Here is a 15,646-nt window from a genome sequence, read left to right as displayed (position 1 = left end):
TAGCCCCTGCGTGCGGTGTGTGCCGTATAGGTAGTGTACTAGCTAACCCCTGCGTGCGATGTGTGCTGTATAGGTAGTGTACCAGCTAACCTCTGCGTGCGGTGTGTGCCGTATAGGTAGTGTACCAGCTAACCTCTGCGTGCGATGTGTGCTGTATAGGTAGTGTACCAGCTAACCTCTGCGTGCGGTGTGTGCCGTATAGGTAGTGTACCAGCAAGCACTTGGGTGCGGTGTGTGTCATATAGGTAGTGTACAAGCTAACCCCTGTGTGCAGTGTGTGTCGTATAGGTAGTGTACCAGCTAGCCCATGGGTGCGGTGTGTGTCGTATAGGTAGTGTACCAGCTAGCACCTGTGTGCGGTGAATGCTGTATAGGTAGTGTACCAGGGAGCACCTGTGTGCGGTGTGTGCCGTATATGTAGTTGCCTGGTTAGCCCCTGCGACGGTGTGTGCCATATAGGTAGTTGCCCAGTTTGCCCCTGCGTACTGGGTGTGTGCCGCCTAGTCCGTTGCCCGATTTGGGACTGGTGTAATATAATTGTATATTCTGTGCTATATTCAGCCATAATTAGTACAAATGGTCACAAGACTTTTACCAGTCGCCTCCTCTGTACTCGGATAGAACCTTACACGTCTTATCTCAGGTATTCAGAGGTTCCTGAAAGAGACCGTGAGGGGCTGTGCCAGTAATGGATTTGTACAGACCCTCCTGGGCCGACGCAGGTACCTCCCGGCTATTAAGGACTCCAATCACCACGCCAAAGCTCATGTGAGTACAATGTGCCGCTAACCTGAGGTCTACCTGCCGTGGGGTGGGGGGATCCTCAGCAGGGGTAGTATAGAGGCCACGGAGAGGGGTCGTGATAGGGGGCACGGAGAGGGGTCGGGATAGGGGGCACGGAGAGGGGTCGAGATAGAGGGCACGGAGCGGGGTCGGGATAGAGGGCACGGAGCGGGGTCGGGATAGAGGGCACGGAGCGGGGTCGGGATAGAGGGCACGGAGCGGGGTCGGGATAGAGGGCACGGAGCGGGGTCGGGATAGAGGGGATGGGATAGGGGGCACGTAGCGGGGACGGGATAGAGGGCACAGAGAGAGGGGACGGGATAGAGGGCTGGGACAGGATAGAGACTACGGAGCGGGAGAGGGGACACGGAGCGGGATCGGGATAGAGGGCAGGGACGGGATAGAGGGCATGGAGCGGGGAAGGGATAGAGGGCACGGAGCGGGGACAGGATAGAGGGCACAGAGAGGGGAGGGGATAGGGGGCACGGAGCGGGGACGTGATAGTGGGCACAGAGCGGGGATGGGATAGGGGGCACGGAGCAGGGACGGGATAGGGGGCATGGAGCGGGGACGGGATAGAGGGCGGGGACAGGATAGAGGCTATGGAGCGGGGACGGGATAGGGGGCATGGAGCGGGGACGAGATAGAGGGCATGGAGTGGGGACAGGATAGAGGCTACGGAGCGGGGGCGGAATAGAGGGCACGGAGCGGGGACAGGATAGATGCTACGGAGCGGGGACGGGATAGAGGGCACGGAGCGGAGACGGGATAGAGGGCACGGAGCGGGGACGGGATAGAGGCTACGGAGCGGGGACGGGATAGAGGCTACGGAGCGGGGACGGGATAGAGGCTACGGAGCGGGGACGGGATAGAGGCTACGGAGCGGGGACGGGATAGAGGCTACGGAGCGGGGACGGGATAGAGGCTACGGAGCGGGGACGGGATAGAGGGCACGGAGCGGGGACGGGATAGAGGACACGGAGCGGGGCCAAGATAGAGGGCACGGAGCGGGGACGGGATAGAGGACATGGAGCAGGGCCGAGATAGAGGGCACGGAGCAGGGATGGGATAGAGGACATGGAGCGGGGGCGGGATAGAGGGTGGGGACAGGATAGAGGCTACGGAGCGGGGATGGGATAGGGGGCGGGGACGGGATAGAGGGCACGGAGCGGAGACGGGATAGAGGCTACGGAGCGGGGACGGGATAGAGGCTACGGAGCGGGGACGAGATAGAGGCTACGGAGCGGGGACGGGATAGAGGCTACGGAGCGGGGACGGGATAGAGGCTACGGAGCGGGGACGGGATAGAGGCTACGGAGCGGGGACGGGATAGAGGCTACGGAGCGGGGACGGGATAGAGGGCACGGAGCGGGGACGGGATAGAGGGCACGGAGCGGGGACGGGATAGAGGGCACGGAGCGGGGACGGGATAGAGGACACGGAGCGGGGACGGGATAGAGGATACGGAGCGGGGATGGAATAGAGGACACGGAGCGGGGACGGGATAGAGGCTACGGAGCGGGGACGGGATAGAGGGCATGGAGCGGGGCCGAGATAGAGGGCATGGAGCGGGGGCGGGATAGAGGGTGGGGATAGGATAGAGGCTACGGAGCGGGGATGGGATAGGGGGCGGGGATGGGATAGAGGCTACGGAGCGGGGATGGGATAGGGGGCACGGAGCGGCGACGGGATAGGGGGCGGGGACAGGATAGAGGCTATGGAGCGGGGACGAGATAGAGAGCACGGAGCGGAGATGGGATAGAGGACATGGAGCAGGGACAGGATAGAGGCTACGGAGCGGGGACAGAATAGAGGCTATGGAGAGGGGACGGGATAGAGGCTACGGAGAGGGGACGGGATAGAGACTACGGAGAGGGGACAGGATAGAGGCTATGGAGAGGTGACGGGATAGAGGCTACGGAGAGGGGTCAGGATAGAGGGCACGGAGCAGGGACAGAATAGAGGCTACGGAGAGGGGACAGAATAGAGGCTACGGAGAGGGGACAGAATAGAGGCTACGGAGAGGGGACAGGATAGAGGCTACGGAGCAGGGACAGAATAGAGGCTACGGAGAGGGGACAGAATAGAGGCTACGGAGAGGGGACAGGATAGAGGCTACGGAGAGGGGACAGGATAGAGGCTACGGAGCAGGGACAGAATAGAGGCTACGGAGAGGCGACGGGATAGAGACTACGGAGAGGGGACAGGAAAGAGGCTACGGAGAGGGGACAGGATAGAGGGCACGGAGCGGGGACGGGATAGAGGCTACGGAGAGGGGACGGGATAGAGACTACGGGGAGGGGACAGGATAGAGGCTACGGAGAGGGGACAGGATAGAGGCTACGGAGAGGGGTCAGGATAGAGGGCACGGAGCAGGGACAGAATAGAGGGCACAGAGAGGGGACAGGATAGGGGGCACGGGGCGGGATAGGGGGCACAGAGCGAGGAAGGGATAGGGGGCACCACATCGGTGACGGAATAGAAATAGTAGCAGGATTTCATCACATCACGGCATCACACTTGTGTACTATGATAATATATCGCTTGCTGCGTGAACTAATTGTCGTGTGATCAGGTCTGAATTATGCAGACACCATCTACATACGACCACTGCGTCATTGGCGATTACTTTAGCGCATTCTCTGTCGAACGGGGGCTGCGGAGACCCCTACTGCTGGTCATTGCAGGAAGAACTGCTGGAAGCCCTGGTAATGTTCCGTGTCAGGAGCAACGCGGGATGTCACGTATAACGTGTGGGAGGCGGGATGTCATGTATAACGTGTGGGAGGCGGGATGTCATGTATAACGTGTGGGAGGCGGGATGTCATGTATAACGTGTGGGAGGCGGGATGTCACGTATAACGTGTGGGAGGCGGGATGTCACGTATAACGTGTGGGAGGCGGGATGTCACGTATAACGTGTGGGAGGCGGGATGTCACGTATAACGTGTGGGAGGCGGGATGTCACGTATAACGTGTGGGAGGCGGGATGTCACGTATAACGTGTGGGAGGCGGGATGTCACGTATAACGTGTGGGAGGCGGTATGTCACGTATAACGTGTGGGAGGCGGTATGTCACGTATAACGTGTGGGAGGCGGGATGTCACGTATAACGTGTGGGAGGCGGGATGTCACGTATAACGTGTGGGAGGCGGGATGTCACGTATAACGTGTGGGAGGCGGGATGTCACGTATAACGTGTGGGAGGCGGGATGTCACGTATAACGTGTGGGAGGCGGGATGTCATGTATAACGTGTGGGAGGCGGGATGTCATGTATAACGTGTAGAGGGAGGCAGGATGTCATGTATAATGTATGTAGAGGGAGGCAGGATGTCATGTATAATGTATATAGAGGGAGGCAGGATGCCATGTATAATGTATGTAGAGGGAGGCAGGATGCCATGTATAATGTATGTAGAGGGAGGCAGGATGCCATGTATAATGTATATAGAGGGAGGCAGGATGCCATGTATAATGTATATAGAGGGAGGCAGGATGCCATGTATAATGTATGTAGAGGGAGGCGGGATGCCATGTATAATGTATATAGAGGGAGGCGGGATGCCATGTATAATGTATGTAGAGGGAGGCGGGATGCCATGTATAATGTATGTAGAGGGAGGCAGGATGTCATGTATAATGTATATAGAGGGAGGCAGGATGCCATGTATAATGTATGTAGAGGGAGGCGGGATGCCATGTATAATGTATATAGAGGGAGGCAGGATGCCATGTATAATGTATATAGAGGGAGGCAGGATGCCATGTATAATGTATATAGAGGGAGGCGGGATGCCATGTATAATGTATATAGAGGGAGGCGGGATGCCATGTATAATGTATATAGAGGGAGGCGGGATGCCATGTATAATGTATGTAGAGGGAGGCAGGATGCCATGTATAATGTATATAGAGGGAGGCGGGATGCCATGTATAATGTATGTAGAGGGAGGCAGGATGTCATGTATAATGTATGTAGAGGGAGGCAGGATGTCATGTATAATGTATGTAGAGGGAGGCAGGATGCCATGTATAATGTATGTAGAGGGAGGCAGGATGCCATGTATAATGTATGTAGAGGGAGGCAGGATGCCATGTATAATGTATGTAGAGGGAGGCGGGATGCCATGTATAATATATATAGAGGGAGGCGGGATGCCATGTATAATATATATAGAGGGAGGCGGGATGCCATGTATAATGTATGTAGAGGGAGGCGAGATGTCATGTATAATGTATGTAGAGGGAGGCGGGATGCCATGTATAATATATATAGAGGGAGGCGGGATGCCATGTATAATATATATAGAGGGAGGCGGGATGCCATGTATAATGTATGTAGAGGGAGGCAGGATGTCATGTATAATGTATGTAGAGGGAGGCAGGATGTCATGTATAATGTATGTAGAGGGAGGCAGGATGCCATGTATAATGTATGTAGAGGGAGGCAGGATGCCATGTATAATGTATATAGAGGGAGGCAGGATGCCATGTATAATGTATGTAGAGGGAGGCGGGATGCCATGTATAATGTATATAGAGGGAGGCGGGATGCCATGTATAATGTATGCAGAGGGAGGCAGGATGCCATGTATAATGTATGTAGAGGGAGGCGGGATGTCATGTATAATGTATATAGAGGGAGGCAGGATGCCATGTATAATGTATATAGAGGGAGGCAGGATGCCATGTATAATGTATGTAGAGGGAGGCGAGATGTCATGTATAATGTATGTAGAGGGAGGCAGGATGCCATGTATAATGTATATAGAGGGAGGCAGGATGTCATGTATAATGTATGTAGAGGGAGGCAGGATGCCATGTATAATGTATGTAGAGGGAGGCAGGATGCCATGTATAATGTATGTAGAGGGAGGCAGGATGTCATGTATAATGTATATAGAGGGAGGCGGGATGCCATGTATAATGTATATAGAGGGAGGCAGGATGCCATGTATAATGTATATAGAGGCAGGATGTCATGTATAATGTATATAGAAGGCAGGATGTCATGTATAATGTATATAGAGGGAGGCAGGATGCCATGTATAATGTATGTAGAGGGAGGCAGGATGCTATGTATAATGTATATAGAGGGAGGCAGGATGCCATGTATAATGTATATAGAGGGAGGCAGGATGCCATGTATAATGTATGGAGAGGGAGGCAGGATGCCATGTATAATGTATGTAGAGGGAGGCAGGATGCCATGTATAATGTATATAGAGGGAGGCAGGATGTCATGTATAATGTATATAGAGGGAGGCAGGATGCCATGTATAATGTATATAGAGGGAGGCAGGATGCCATGTATAATGTATGTAGAGGGAGGCAGGATGCCATGTATAATGTATGTAGAGGGAGGCAGGATGCCATGTATAATGTATATAGAGGGAGGCAGGATGCCATGTATAATGTATATAGAGGGAGGCAGGATGCCATGTATAATGTATGTAGAGGGAGGCGGGATGCCATGTATAATATATATAGAGGGAGGCGGGATGCCATGTATAATATATATAGAGGGAGGCGGGATGCCATGTATAATGTATATAGAGGGAGGCGGGATGCCATGTATAATGTATATAGAGGGAGGCGGGATGTCATGTATAATGTATGTAGAGGGAGGCGGGATGTCATGTATAATGTATGTAGAGGGAGGCGGGATGCCATGTATAATGTATATAGAGGGAGGCAGGATGCCATGTATAATGTATATAGAGGGAGGCGGGATGTCATGTATAATGTATGTAGAGGGAGGCGGGATGCCATGTATAATGTATATAGAGGGAGGCGGGATGCTATGTATAATGTATATAGAGGGAGGCGGGATGTCATGTATAATGTATGTAGAGGGAGGCGGGATGCCATGTATAATGTATATAGAGGGAGGCGGGATGTCATGTATAATGTATGTAGAGGGAGGCAGGATGCCATGTATAATGTATATAGAGGGAGGCAGGATGCCATGTATAATGTATGTAGAGGGAGGCAGGATGTCATGTATAATGTATGTAGAGGGAGGCAGGATGTCATGTATAATGTATATAGAGGGAGGCAGGATGCTATGTATAATGTATATAGAGGGAGGCAGGATGCTATGTATAATGTATATAGAGGGAGGCGGGATGGCATGTATAATGTATATAGAGGGAGGCGGGATGCCATGTATAATGTATATAGAGGGAGGCGGGATGCCATGTATAATGTATATAGAGGGAGGCGGGATGCCATGTATAATGTATATAGAGGGAGGCGGGATGCCATGTATAATGTATATAGAGGGAGGCGGGATGCCATGTATAATGTATATAGAGGGAGGCGGGATGCCATGTATAATGTATATAGAGGGAGGCGGGATGCCATGTATAATGTATATAGAGGGAGGCGGGATGCCATGTATAATGTATATAGAGGGAGGCGGGATGCCATGTATAATGTATATAGAGGGAGGCAGGATGCCATGTATAATGTCACATTTGTGTCACACTTGTTAGGCCGAGCGTCAGGCTGTGAACACGACAGTGCAGGGATCAGCCGCTGACATAGTCAAAACTGCAACTGTGAACATTCAGAGGCGTTTGGAAGAAACTTTCCTGTCCGTGCCCAAATCCCACGGACACCGGCCGCAGCTGCGCCACATCGGTATGTGCCAGTAGTCACCACTGTGGGTCAGCGGTAGGACTGGGCACTGTGGGTCAGTGGTAGGACTGGGCACTGTGGCTCAGCAGGAGAACTGGGTACTGTGGGTCAGCGGTAGGACTGGGCAATGTGGGTCAGCGGGAGGACCGGGCACTGTGGCTCAGCAGGAGAACTGGGTACTGTGGGTCAGCGGTCGGACTGGGCAATGTGGGTCAGCGGTAGGACTGGGCAATGTGGGTCAGCGGGAGGACCGGGCACTGTGGGTCAGCGGGAGGACCGGGCACTGTGGGTCAGCGGGAGGACCGGGCACTGTGGGTCAGCGGGAGGACCGGGCACTGTGGGTCAGCGGTAGGACTGGGCACTGTGGGTCAGTGGTAGGACTGGGCACTGTGGGTCAGTGGTAGGACTGGGCACTGTGGCTCAGCAGGAGAACTGGGTACTGTGGCTCAGCGGTAGGACCGGGTACTGTGGCTCAGCGGGAGGACCGGGCACTGTGGCTCAGCGGGAGGACCGGGCACTGTGGCTCAGCGGGAGGACCGGGCACTGTGGCTCAGTGGGAGGACCGGGCACTGTGGCTCAGCGGGAGGACCGGGCACTGTGGCTCAGGGGAGCTGCTGGGCATTGGGCATAGCTGTGCACAGAGATGTGGCAGGAGGGAAACGAGATATCTGTGACCAACAAATCATGTGTTTGTGTGTGTGTACGCTGTACATACATATACTGTATATATAGATTGATCCAGGAAGAGGGCACTCCAACACACTTGTTTCTTAAACGTCCGTCTGTTAAAAGGATCTATACCGAGTACTTTCGGGGTCTCAGCCCCGTCCTCAGGGTGCAATCCAATATACAGATAACAAATGTGAGTCAACCTGTATACCAAGGCCCTCACCTACCGTAGTCACCGACCACCCCGGGCTGTCTGCACAAGGCCAGGAGCACGCGTGTGACCCTCATACATGATTATTGTACACATGGCTATAATTCTGTATGACGTCACACCGAGCGCCTCCGTACTTGGGGCATTTGGCTGTTACTGAACACGGACACAACGTATGTTACAGGTATGTTGTGTCATGTTATAGTGTATAATAAATCCATGTCCGATGTTCCCAGGGCGTTCGGAGAAGAGAGGGAATTATTCTCCGCCATCCCGAGGGGCGTTCTTCATTCTGCAGCTGCACGACGAGCTTCTGTACGAGGCTGCGGAGGACGATATGATTCAGGTATCACCCATAATGCACTGCGTGCTGCCAGTGTCTCCCCTATGGCAGCAGTGATGGGCATGTCAGCGTGTTACCTGTGTACAGTGCCGGCATGTCAGCGTGTTACCTGTGTACAGTGCCGGGCATTTCAGCGTGTTACCTGTGTACAGTGCCGGGCATTTCAGCGTGTTACCTGTGTACAGTGCCGGGCATGTCAGCGTGTTACCTGTGTACAGTGCCGGGCATGTCAGCGTGTTACCTGTGTACAGTGCCGGCATGTCAGCGTGTTACCTGTGTACAGTGCCGGGCATGTCAGCGTGTTACCTGTGTACAGTGCCGGCATGTCAGCGTGTTACCTGTGTACAGTGCCGGGCATGTCAGCGTGTTACCTGTGTACAGTGCCGGCATGTCAGCGTGTTACCTGTGTACAGTGCCGGGCATGTCAGCGTGTTACCTGTGTACAGTGCCGGGCATGTCAGCGTGTTACCTGTGTACAGTGCCGGGCATGTCACCTGTGTACAGTGCCGGGCATGTCAGCGTGTTACCTGTGTACAGTGCCGGGCATGTCAGCGTGTTACCTGTGTACAGTGCCGGGCATGTCAGCGTGTTACCTGTGTACAGTGCCGGGCATGTCAGCGTGTTACCTGTGTACAGTGCCGGCATGTCAGCGTGTTACCTGTGTACAGTGCCGGGCATGTCAGCGTGTTACCTGTGTACAGTGCCGGGCATGTCAGCGTGTTACCTGTTTACAGTGCCGGCATGTCAGCGTGTTACCTGTGTACAGTGCCGGGCATGTCAGCGTGTTACCTGTGTACAGTGCCGGCATGTCAGCGTGTTACCTGTGTACAGTGCCGGGCATGTCAGCGTGTTACCTGTGTACAGTGCCGGGCATGTCAGCGTGTTACCTGTGTACAGTGCCGGCATGTCAGCGTGTTACCTGTTTACAGTGCCGGCATGTCAGCGTGTTACCTGTGTACAGTGCCGGGCATGTCAGCTTGTTACCTGTGTACAGTGCCGGGCATGTCAGCGTGTTACCTGTGTACAGTGCCGGGCATGTCAGCGTGTTACCTGTGTACAGTGCCGGGCATGTCAGCGTGTTACCTGTGTACAGTGCCGGCATGTCAGCGTGTTACCTGTGTACAGTGCCGGGCATGTCAGCGTGTTACCTGTGTACAGTGCCGGCATGTCAGCGTGTTACCTGTGAGAGTGTCAGTATAACCGTGTCCTTCCATGCAGGTGGCGCAGATAATAAAGCGCGAGATGGAGAATGCGGTGACGCTATCGGTCACACTGAAGGTGAAGGTGAAGTTTGGCCCAAGCTGGGGGCAGCTACAAGACTTTGACCTATAGATGATGAATTATCCCCTCCCCCCTCAGTGACATCACTGGATAACGTTATCATGGCTGGATCCATGGAAGGCGGAACTCCAGTTACTACGATGAAGTCATGTGTGTCATGGTGTGTCCCGGACACGGCAGCGACGCCATTACGCGTAATCATGAATTCTGGGAAAGCAGTGAATGAATTTCTATATGTAGATGTCTGTATTATATATTTATATGAATGTATATTATTATCTGCTCACTGTGCAGCCAGTGGAACAGGTTTCTTTTATCTCCTCCCCCGGGTTTAGCACTGACCAAATAAAGATGATTTCTCCAAGGCAATATCTGGTCTCCATCCCGAGTGCGCTGATATGTGCGGCCCATCAGTTGTCAGGATAGTGTGGCCGCCATATACCGTAGCCCAGGGATGGCCAAACCTGTCCTCCAAGATCTACCAACAGTTCATGTGTCTACACCTGTGCACCAACGTAGACTGTTGGTAGATGTCGAGGACCTGTTTGGCCACCCCTGCTGTAGCCTCATCCCTGTGGGTTTCTCCATTCCCATACTCTAATGTTCTCTACGGAATGATATGACCCACCCCCACCCCATGTCTTGCTAGCCTCATAACTTAATGTCTCTCCAGCTTCATGCCCCCACATTGTTATTATCATCCTTTTATTTATATGGCGCCACAAGTGTCCCACATCGCCCAATTACCAAGCACATAAACTCATATGCAAAACAGGAAACAAGATAGGACAAGTACAGGTCACATAACCAGAGCTGCATCAGCAGACGGCACTGACATAAGGGGTGATGGCTTGTAGAGAAGGCTGGGAGTCAGCCAATGAGAACCAGAAGGGATAGGGGTGGCAGCTGGTAGAGAAGGCTAGGAGTCAGCCAATGAGAACCAGATGGGAGAGGGGTGGCAGCTGGTAGAGAAGGCTAGGAGTCAGCCAGTGAGAGCCAGAAGGGAGGGGGATGAGGGCTGGTAAAGAAGGCTGAGTCAGCCATTGAGAGTTTGGAGGGAGGGATGTGGCGGCTGGTAGAGAAGGCTAGCTATCAGGGAGTGAGAGGGATGGCAGCTAGTAGAGAAAGCTAGCAGTGAGAGCTGAGAGGAAGGGAGATGGTGGCTGGTAGAGAAGGCTAGCAATCAGCCAGTGAGAGCTGGGAAGGAGGGGGATGGCGGCTGGTAGACAAGGTTAGCAATCAGCCAGTAAGAGCTGGGAGGGAGAGGATTAGCAGTGGGTTGAGAAGGCTAGCAGTCAGCCAGAGAGAGCTGGGAGGTAAAGGGTTAGCAGCTGGTAGCGAAGGGTAGTAGTCAGCCAGTGAGAGGCTGGGGGGGGGGGTTTGTGGCTGTTAGAGAAGGCTAGGAGTCAAGCCAGTGAGAGCTGGGAGGGAGAAGGTTAGCAGCTGGTAGAGAAGGCTAGCAATCAGCCATTGAGGGTTGGGAGGTTAGCAGCTGGCAGAGAAGGCTAGGAGTCAGCCAGTGAGAGCTGGGAGTGAGGGGGATGGTGGCTGGTAGAGAAGGCTAGCAGTCACCCGGTGAGAGCTGGAAGGGAGATGGTTAGCAGCTGGTAGAGAAGGATTGCAGTCAGCCAGTGAGAGCTGGGAGGGAAAGGGTTAGCAGCTTGTAGAGAAGGATTGCAGTGAGAGCGGGGAGGGAAAGGGTTAGCAGCTGGTAGAGAAGGATTGCAGTGAGCCAGTGAGAGCTGGGAGGGAAAGGGTTAGCAGCTGGTAGAGAAGGATTGCAGTCAGCCAGTGAGAGCTGGGAGGGAGAGAAATAGCAACTGGTAGAGAAGGCTAGTAGTCAGCCAGTGAGAGGTGGGAGGGAGAGGATTAGCAGCTGTTTGAGAAGGCTACTCGTCAGACAGTGAGAGCTGGGAGGGAGAGGGGAGGTAGCTGGTAGAGAAGGCTAACATTCAGCCAGTGAGAGCTGGGAGGGAGAGGGTTAGCAGCTGGTAGAGAAGCCTAGCAGTCAGCCAGTGAGAGCTGGTTGGGAGGGGTGGTGGCTGTTAAAGAGGGCTAGGAGTCAGCCAGTGAGCACCGGGATGCAGGGGGATGACAGCTGATAGAGAAGTCTAGCAGTCGGACAGTGAGAGTTGGGAGGGAGGGGGATAGCGGCTGGTAGAGAAGGCTAGCAGTCAGCCAGTGAGAGTTGGGAGGGAGGGGGATGGTGGCTGGTAGAGAAGGCTAGCAGTCACCCGGTGAGAGCTGGGAGGGAGATGGTTAGCAGCTGGTAGAGAAGTATTGCAGTCAGCCAGTGAGAGCTGGGAGGGAAAGGGTTAGCAGCTGGTAGAAAATGCTAGTAGTCAGCCAGTGAGAGCTGGGAGGGAGAGAAATAGCAGCTGGTAGAGAAGGCTAGTAGTCAGCCAGTGAGAGGTGGGAGGGAGAGGATTAGCAGCCGTTTGAGAAGGCTACCAGTCAGCCAGTGAGAGCTGGATGGGAGGGGTGGTGGCTGGTAGAGAAGGCTAGCATTCAGCCAGTGAGAGCTGGGAGGGAGAGGGTTAGCAGCTGGTAGAGAAGCCTAGCAGTCAGCCAGTGAGAGCTGGATGGGAGGGGTGGTGGCTGTTAGAGAGGGCTAGGAGTCAGCCAGTGAGCACTGGGAGGGAGGGAGATGGCAGCTGATAGAGAAGGCTAGCAGTCAGCCAGTGAGAGCTGGGAGGGAAAGGGTTAGCAGCTGCTATAGATGGCTAGAAGTTAGCCAGTGAGAGTTGGGAGGGAGGGGGATGGTGGCTTGTAGAGAAGGCTAGCAATCAGCCAGTGAGAGCTGGGAGGGAGGGGCATGGTGGCTGCTAGAGAAGGCTACCAATCAGCCAGTGAGAGCTGGGAGGCAGAGGATTAACAGCTGGTAGAGAAGGCTAGCAGTGATCCAGTGAGAACTGCGAGGCAGATGGTTAGCAGATAGTAGAGAAGGCTAGTAGTCAGCCAGTGAGAGCAGGGAGGGTGGGGGTGGTGGCTGTCAGAGAAGGCCGGGAGACTACCAGTGAGAGCTGGGAGGGAGGTTAGCAGCTGGTAGAAAAGGCTAGCAGTCAGCCAGTGAGAGCTAGGAGGGTGGTGGCTGTTAGAGAAGGCTAGCAGTCAGCCAGTGAGAGCTGGATGGGAGGGGGTGGTGGCTGGTAGAGAAGGCTAGCAGTCAGCCAGTGAGAGCTGGGAGGGGGGTGGTGGCTGGTAGAGAAGGCTAGTAGACAGACAGTGATAGCTGGGAGGGGGATGGCAGGAGTTAGAGAAGGCTAGCCGTCAACCAGTGAGAGCTGGGAGTGAGGGGATGGTGGCTGGTAGAGATGGCTAGCAGTCAGCCAGTGAGAGCTAGGGGGAGAGGGTTAGCAGCTGGTATAGAAGGCTAGAGGTCAGCCAGTGAGAGCTGGGATTGGAGGGGGATGGCGGCTTGTAGACAAGGCTAGCAATCAGCCAGTAAGAGCTCGGAGGGAGAGGATTAGCAGCTGGTAGAGAAGGCTAGCAGTCGGCCAGTGAGAGCTAGGACGGTGGGGGTGGCAGCTGGTAGAGAAGGCTAGCAGTTAGCCGGTGAGAGCTGGGAGGGAGGGGGATAGTAGCTGGTAGAGAAGGCAAGCAGTCAGCCAGTGAGAGCTGGGAGGGGGATAGCAGCTGGTAGAGAAGGCTAGCAGTCAGCCAGCGAGAGCTAGGAGGGAGGGGGATAGCAGCTGGTAGAGAAGGCAAGCAGTCAGCCAGTGACAGCTGGGAGGGAGGAGGTGGTGGCTGGTAGAGAAGGCTAGCAGCCAGACAGTGAGAGCTGGGATAGAGGGGGTGTTTGCTGGTAGAGAAGGCTAGCAGTCAACCAGTGACAGCTGGGAGGGAGAGGGTTGGCAGCTGGTAGAGTAGGCTAGCAATCAGCCAGTGAAAGTTGAGGGATGGTGGCTGGTAGGGAAGGCTAGTAGTCAGCCAATGAAAGCTCGTGGGAGGGGAATGGGAGCTGGTAGGGAAGGCTAGCAGTCAGCCAATGAGAACTGGGAAGTATGGAGGTGGCAGCCTTCCAGCAAATCCGAAAGTATTTTGCTAATACAGTATATGCATCATTTAAAAGCTGAGGTCTGAGAATAGTCAGTTTGTGCAGGGTGAATGCGCGGACTCCTGCACAGAATTCACCCTCCTCCATTATAGACGCACCATTGGATGTTAGAGGAGCATTACTAACACATGTGACAGGGGCAGTGACATGATTTAAGGAGGGGAATGGGGATAGCAGGAGGCCACAGACTGAGAGTTATATAGTGGGAGGAGCAGGGTCCCCCTGCAGCACAGAGTATATAAGGAGATGAGTGAGGACAGGGCTGCATGTGACAGCGGGATTGGAGGCAGCAGGAAGCCACAGACTGAGAGTTATATAGTGGGAGGAGCAGGGTCCCCCTGCAGCACAGAATATATCAGGAGATGAGTGATGTGCCAGTGAGGACAGGGCTGCATGTGACAGGGGCAGTGACATGATGTGAGGAGGGGAATGGAGGCAGCAGGAAGCCACAGACTGACAGTTATATAGTGGGAGGAGCAGGGTCCCCAGCAGCACAGAGTATATCAGGAGATGGGTGATGTACCAGTGAGGACAGGGCTGCATGTGACAGGGGCAGTGACATGATGTGAGGAGGGAAATGGAGGCAGCAGGAAGCCACAGACTGAGAGTTCTATAGTGGGAGGAGCAGGGTCCCCAGCAGCACACATAGGGAATAGCCATGGTACACTGATTGCTATGACAAATTCCGCACTATTGTTCAGGTTCTGTGTTCACTCTCCATTTCCCATTCTTTGTAACCTGTATTTACCTAATGTCTAGTTAGTTCCTGTCACAGCTAAGTGCTCCCATTGCAGCAGGGACGGGGAGCAGCTGTGTAAATGGGGCCTGATTTCACCGTCTCTTATACCCACCTGCGCCCGGCCATGTGCAGCTGCGCATCATTACGGGGATGTGGGATCTCGTGTGTCACTGATTCCCATTGATGAGCAGTTATCACTGGACGGCTGCACTGTGGGAGTTGTGTATCTGCCCTGATGCTTTATCTAGTAATTCTTACACATTACGGAGCTTCTGAAAATGAATAGTGATGTTGGCCATATTGCTAAGGGCTTTTAGAAGCTTTACCCCCATGTCTGTGTTATGAGAGATAGTGAGGGAATAATAATTAGTCCTTAGATGAGGATTCCTGAGGAACACAACGGGGATGCGGGTAGATGAGGGATGTGTAGGGGTTAATGACACCACCTCATGATGTGAGAGAGGGAGATTACATCCCAGTCTAGATCCTTCCTCCTGCCGGCACCGGGATGCGTCGTCTTCTCCAGTCAGCGCTCAGTTATTATCCCTCTGCATGTCAGTGTGACGGTACTGTGACTGCCACGCGGAAGATTAGATCTGATGGATGTCACATCATGCGGTGACAGTACAGAGGACCCTGCTGTAGGGCCTTGTCCTTACTGTCCGTCATTGTCCTTCTGTGTATGCTGGGTATGAGGTGACATGTGGCCAGGAGGCAGCGTAGGAATTGTGGAGAATTCTTAAACTTTATTCATTGCTTGTACACTGCGCGGTTCCTAGTGTGTCATGTGACCCATGTGATCCTATCCTTCTGGTGTCTGCTACATACAAGTGTAGGAAGCCTCACACAGCTGCAATGCTCAGGAGATAAATACTGTAGTTCCATGCATGTAATCATCATCGCCACTGACCGTATCAT

The 15,646-nt window shown here is 53.9% G+C and overlaps 1 protein-coding gene across 1 annotated transcript in view; it reads left to right on the top strand.

Moving 5' to 3' along the window:
* Positions 1-10,296, top strand: part of POLQ (DNA polymerase theta) — a 69,965-nt gene extending 59,669 nt beyond the window's left edge. The window contains exons 28-31 of the mRNA XM_083171508.1: positions 644-768; positions 7,284-7,431; positions 8,545-8,654; positions 9,870-10,296. Of these exons, the coding sequence (XP_083027634.1) occupies positions 644-768; positions 7,284-7,431; positions 8,545-8,654; positions 9,870-9,983 (497 nt within the window). The 3' untranslated portion in view covers positions 9,984-10,296. The remainder of the gene's footprint in view (positions 1-643; positions 769-7,283; positions 7,432-8,544; positions 8,655-9,869) is intronic.
* The last annotated feature ends 5,350 nt before the right edge of the window (positions 10,297-15,646 follow it).

The sequence above is a fragment of the Crinia signifera genome, chromosome 2, assembly GCF_055691185.1.
Source record: "Crinia signifera chromosome 2, ASM5569118v1, whole genome shotgun sequence".
Classification (NCBI taxonomy): Eukaryota; Metazoa; Chordata; class Amphibia; order Anura; family Myobatrachidae; genus Crinia; species Crinia signifera.
Note: the sequence above shows the minus strand (reverse complement) of the source record. Positions and strands in the feature narration are given on the sequence as shown.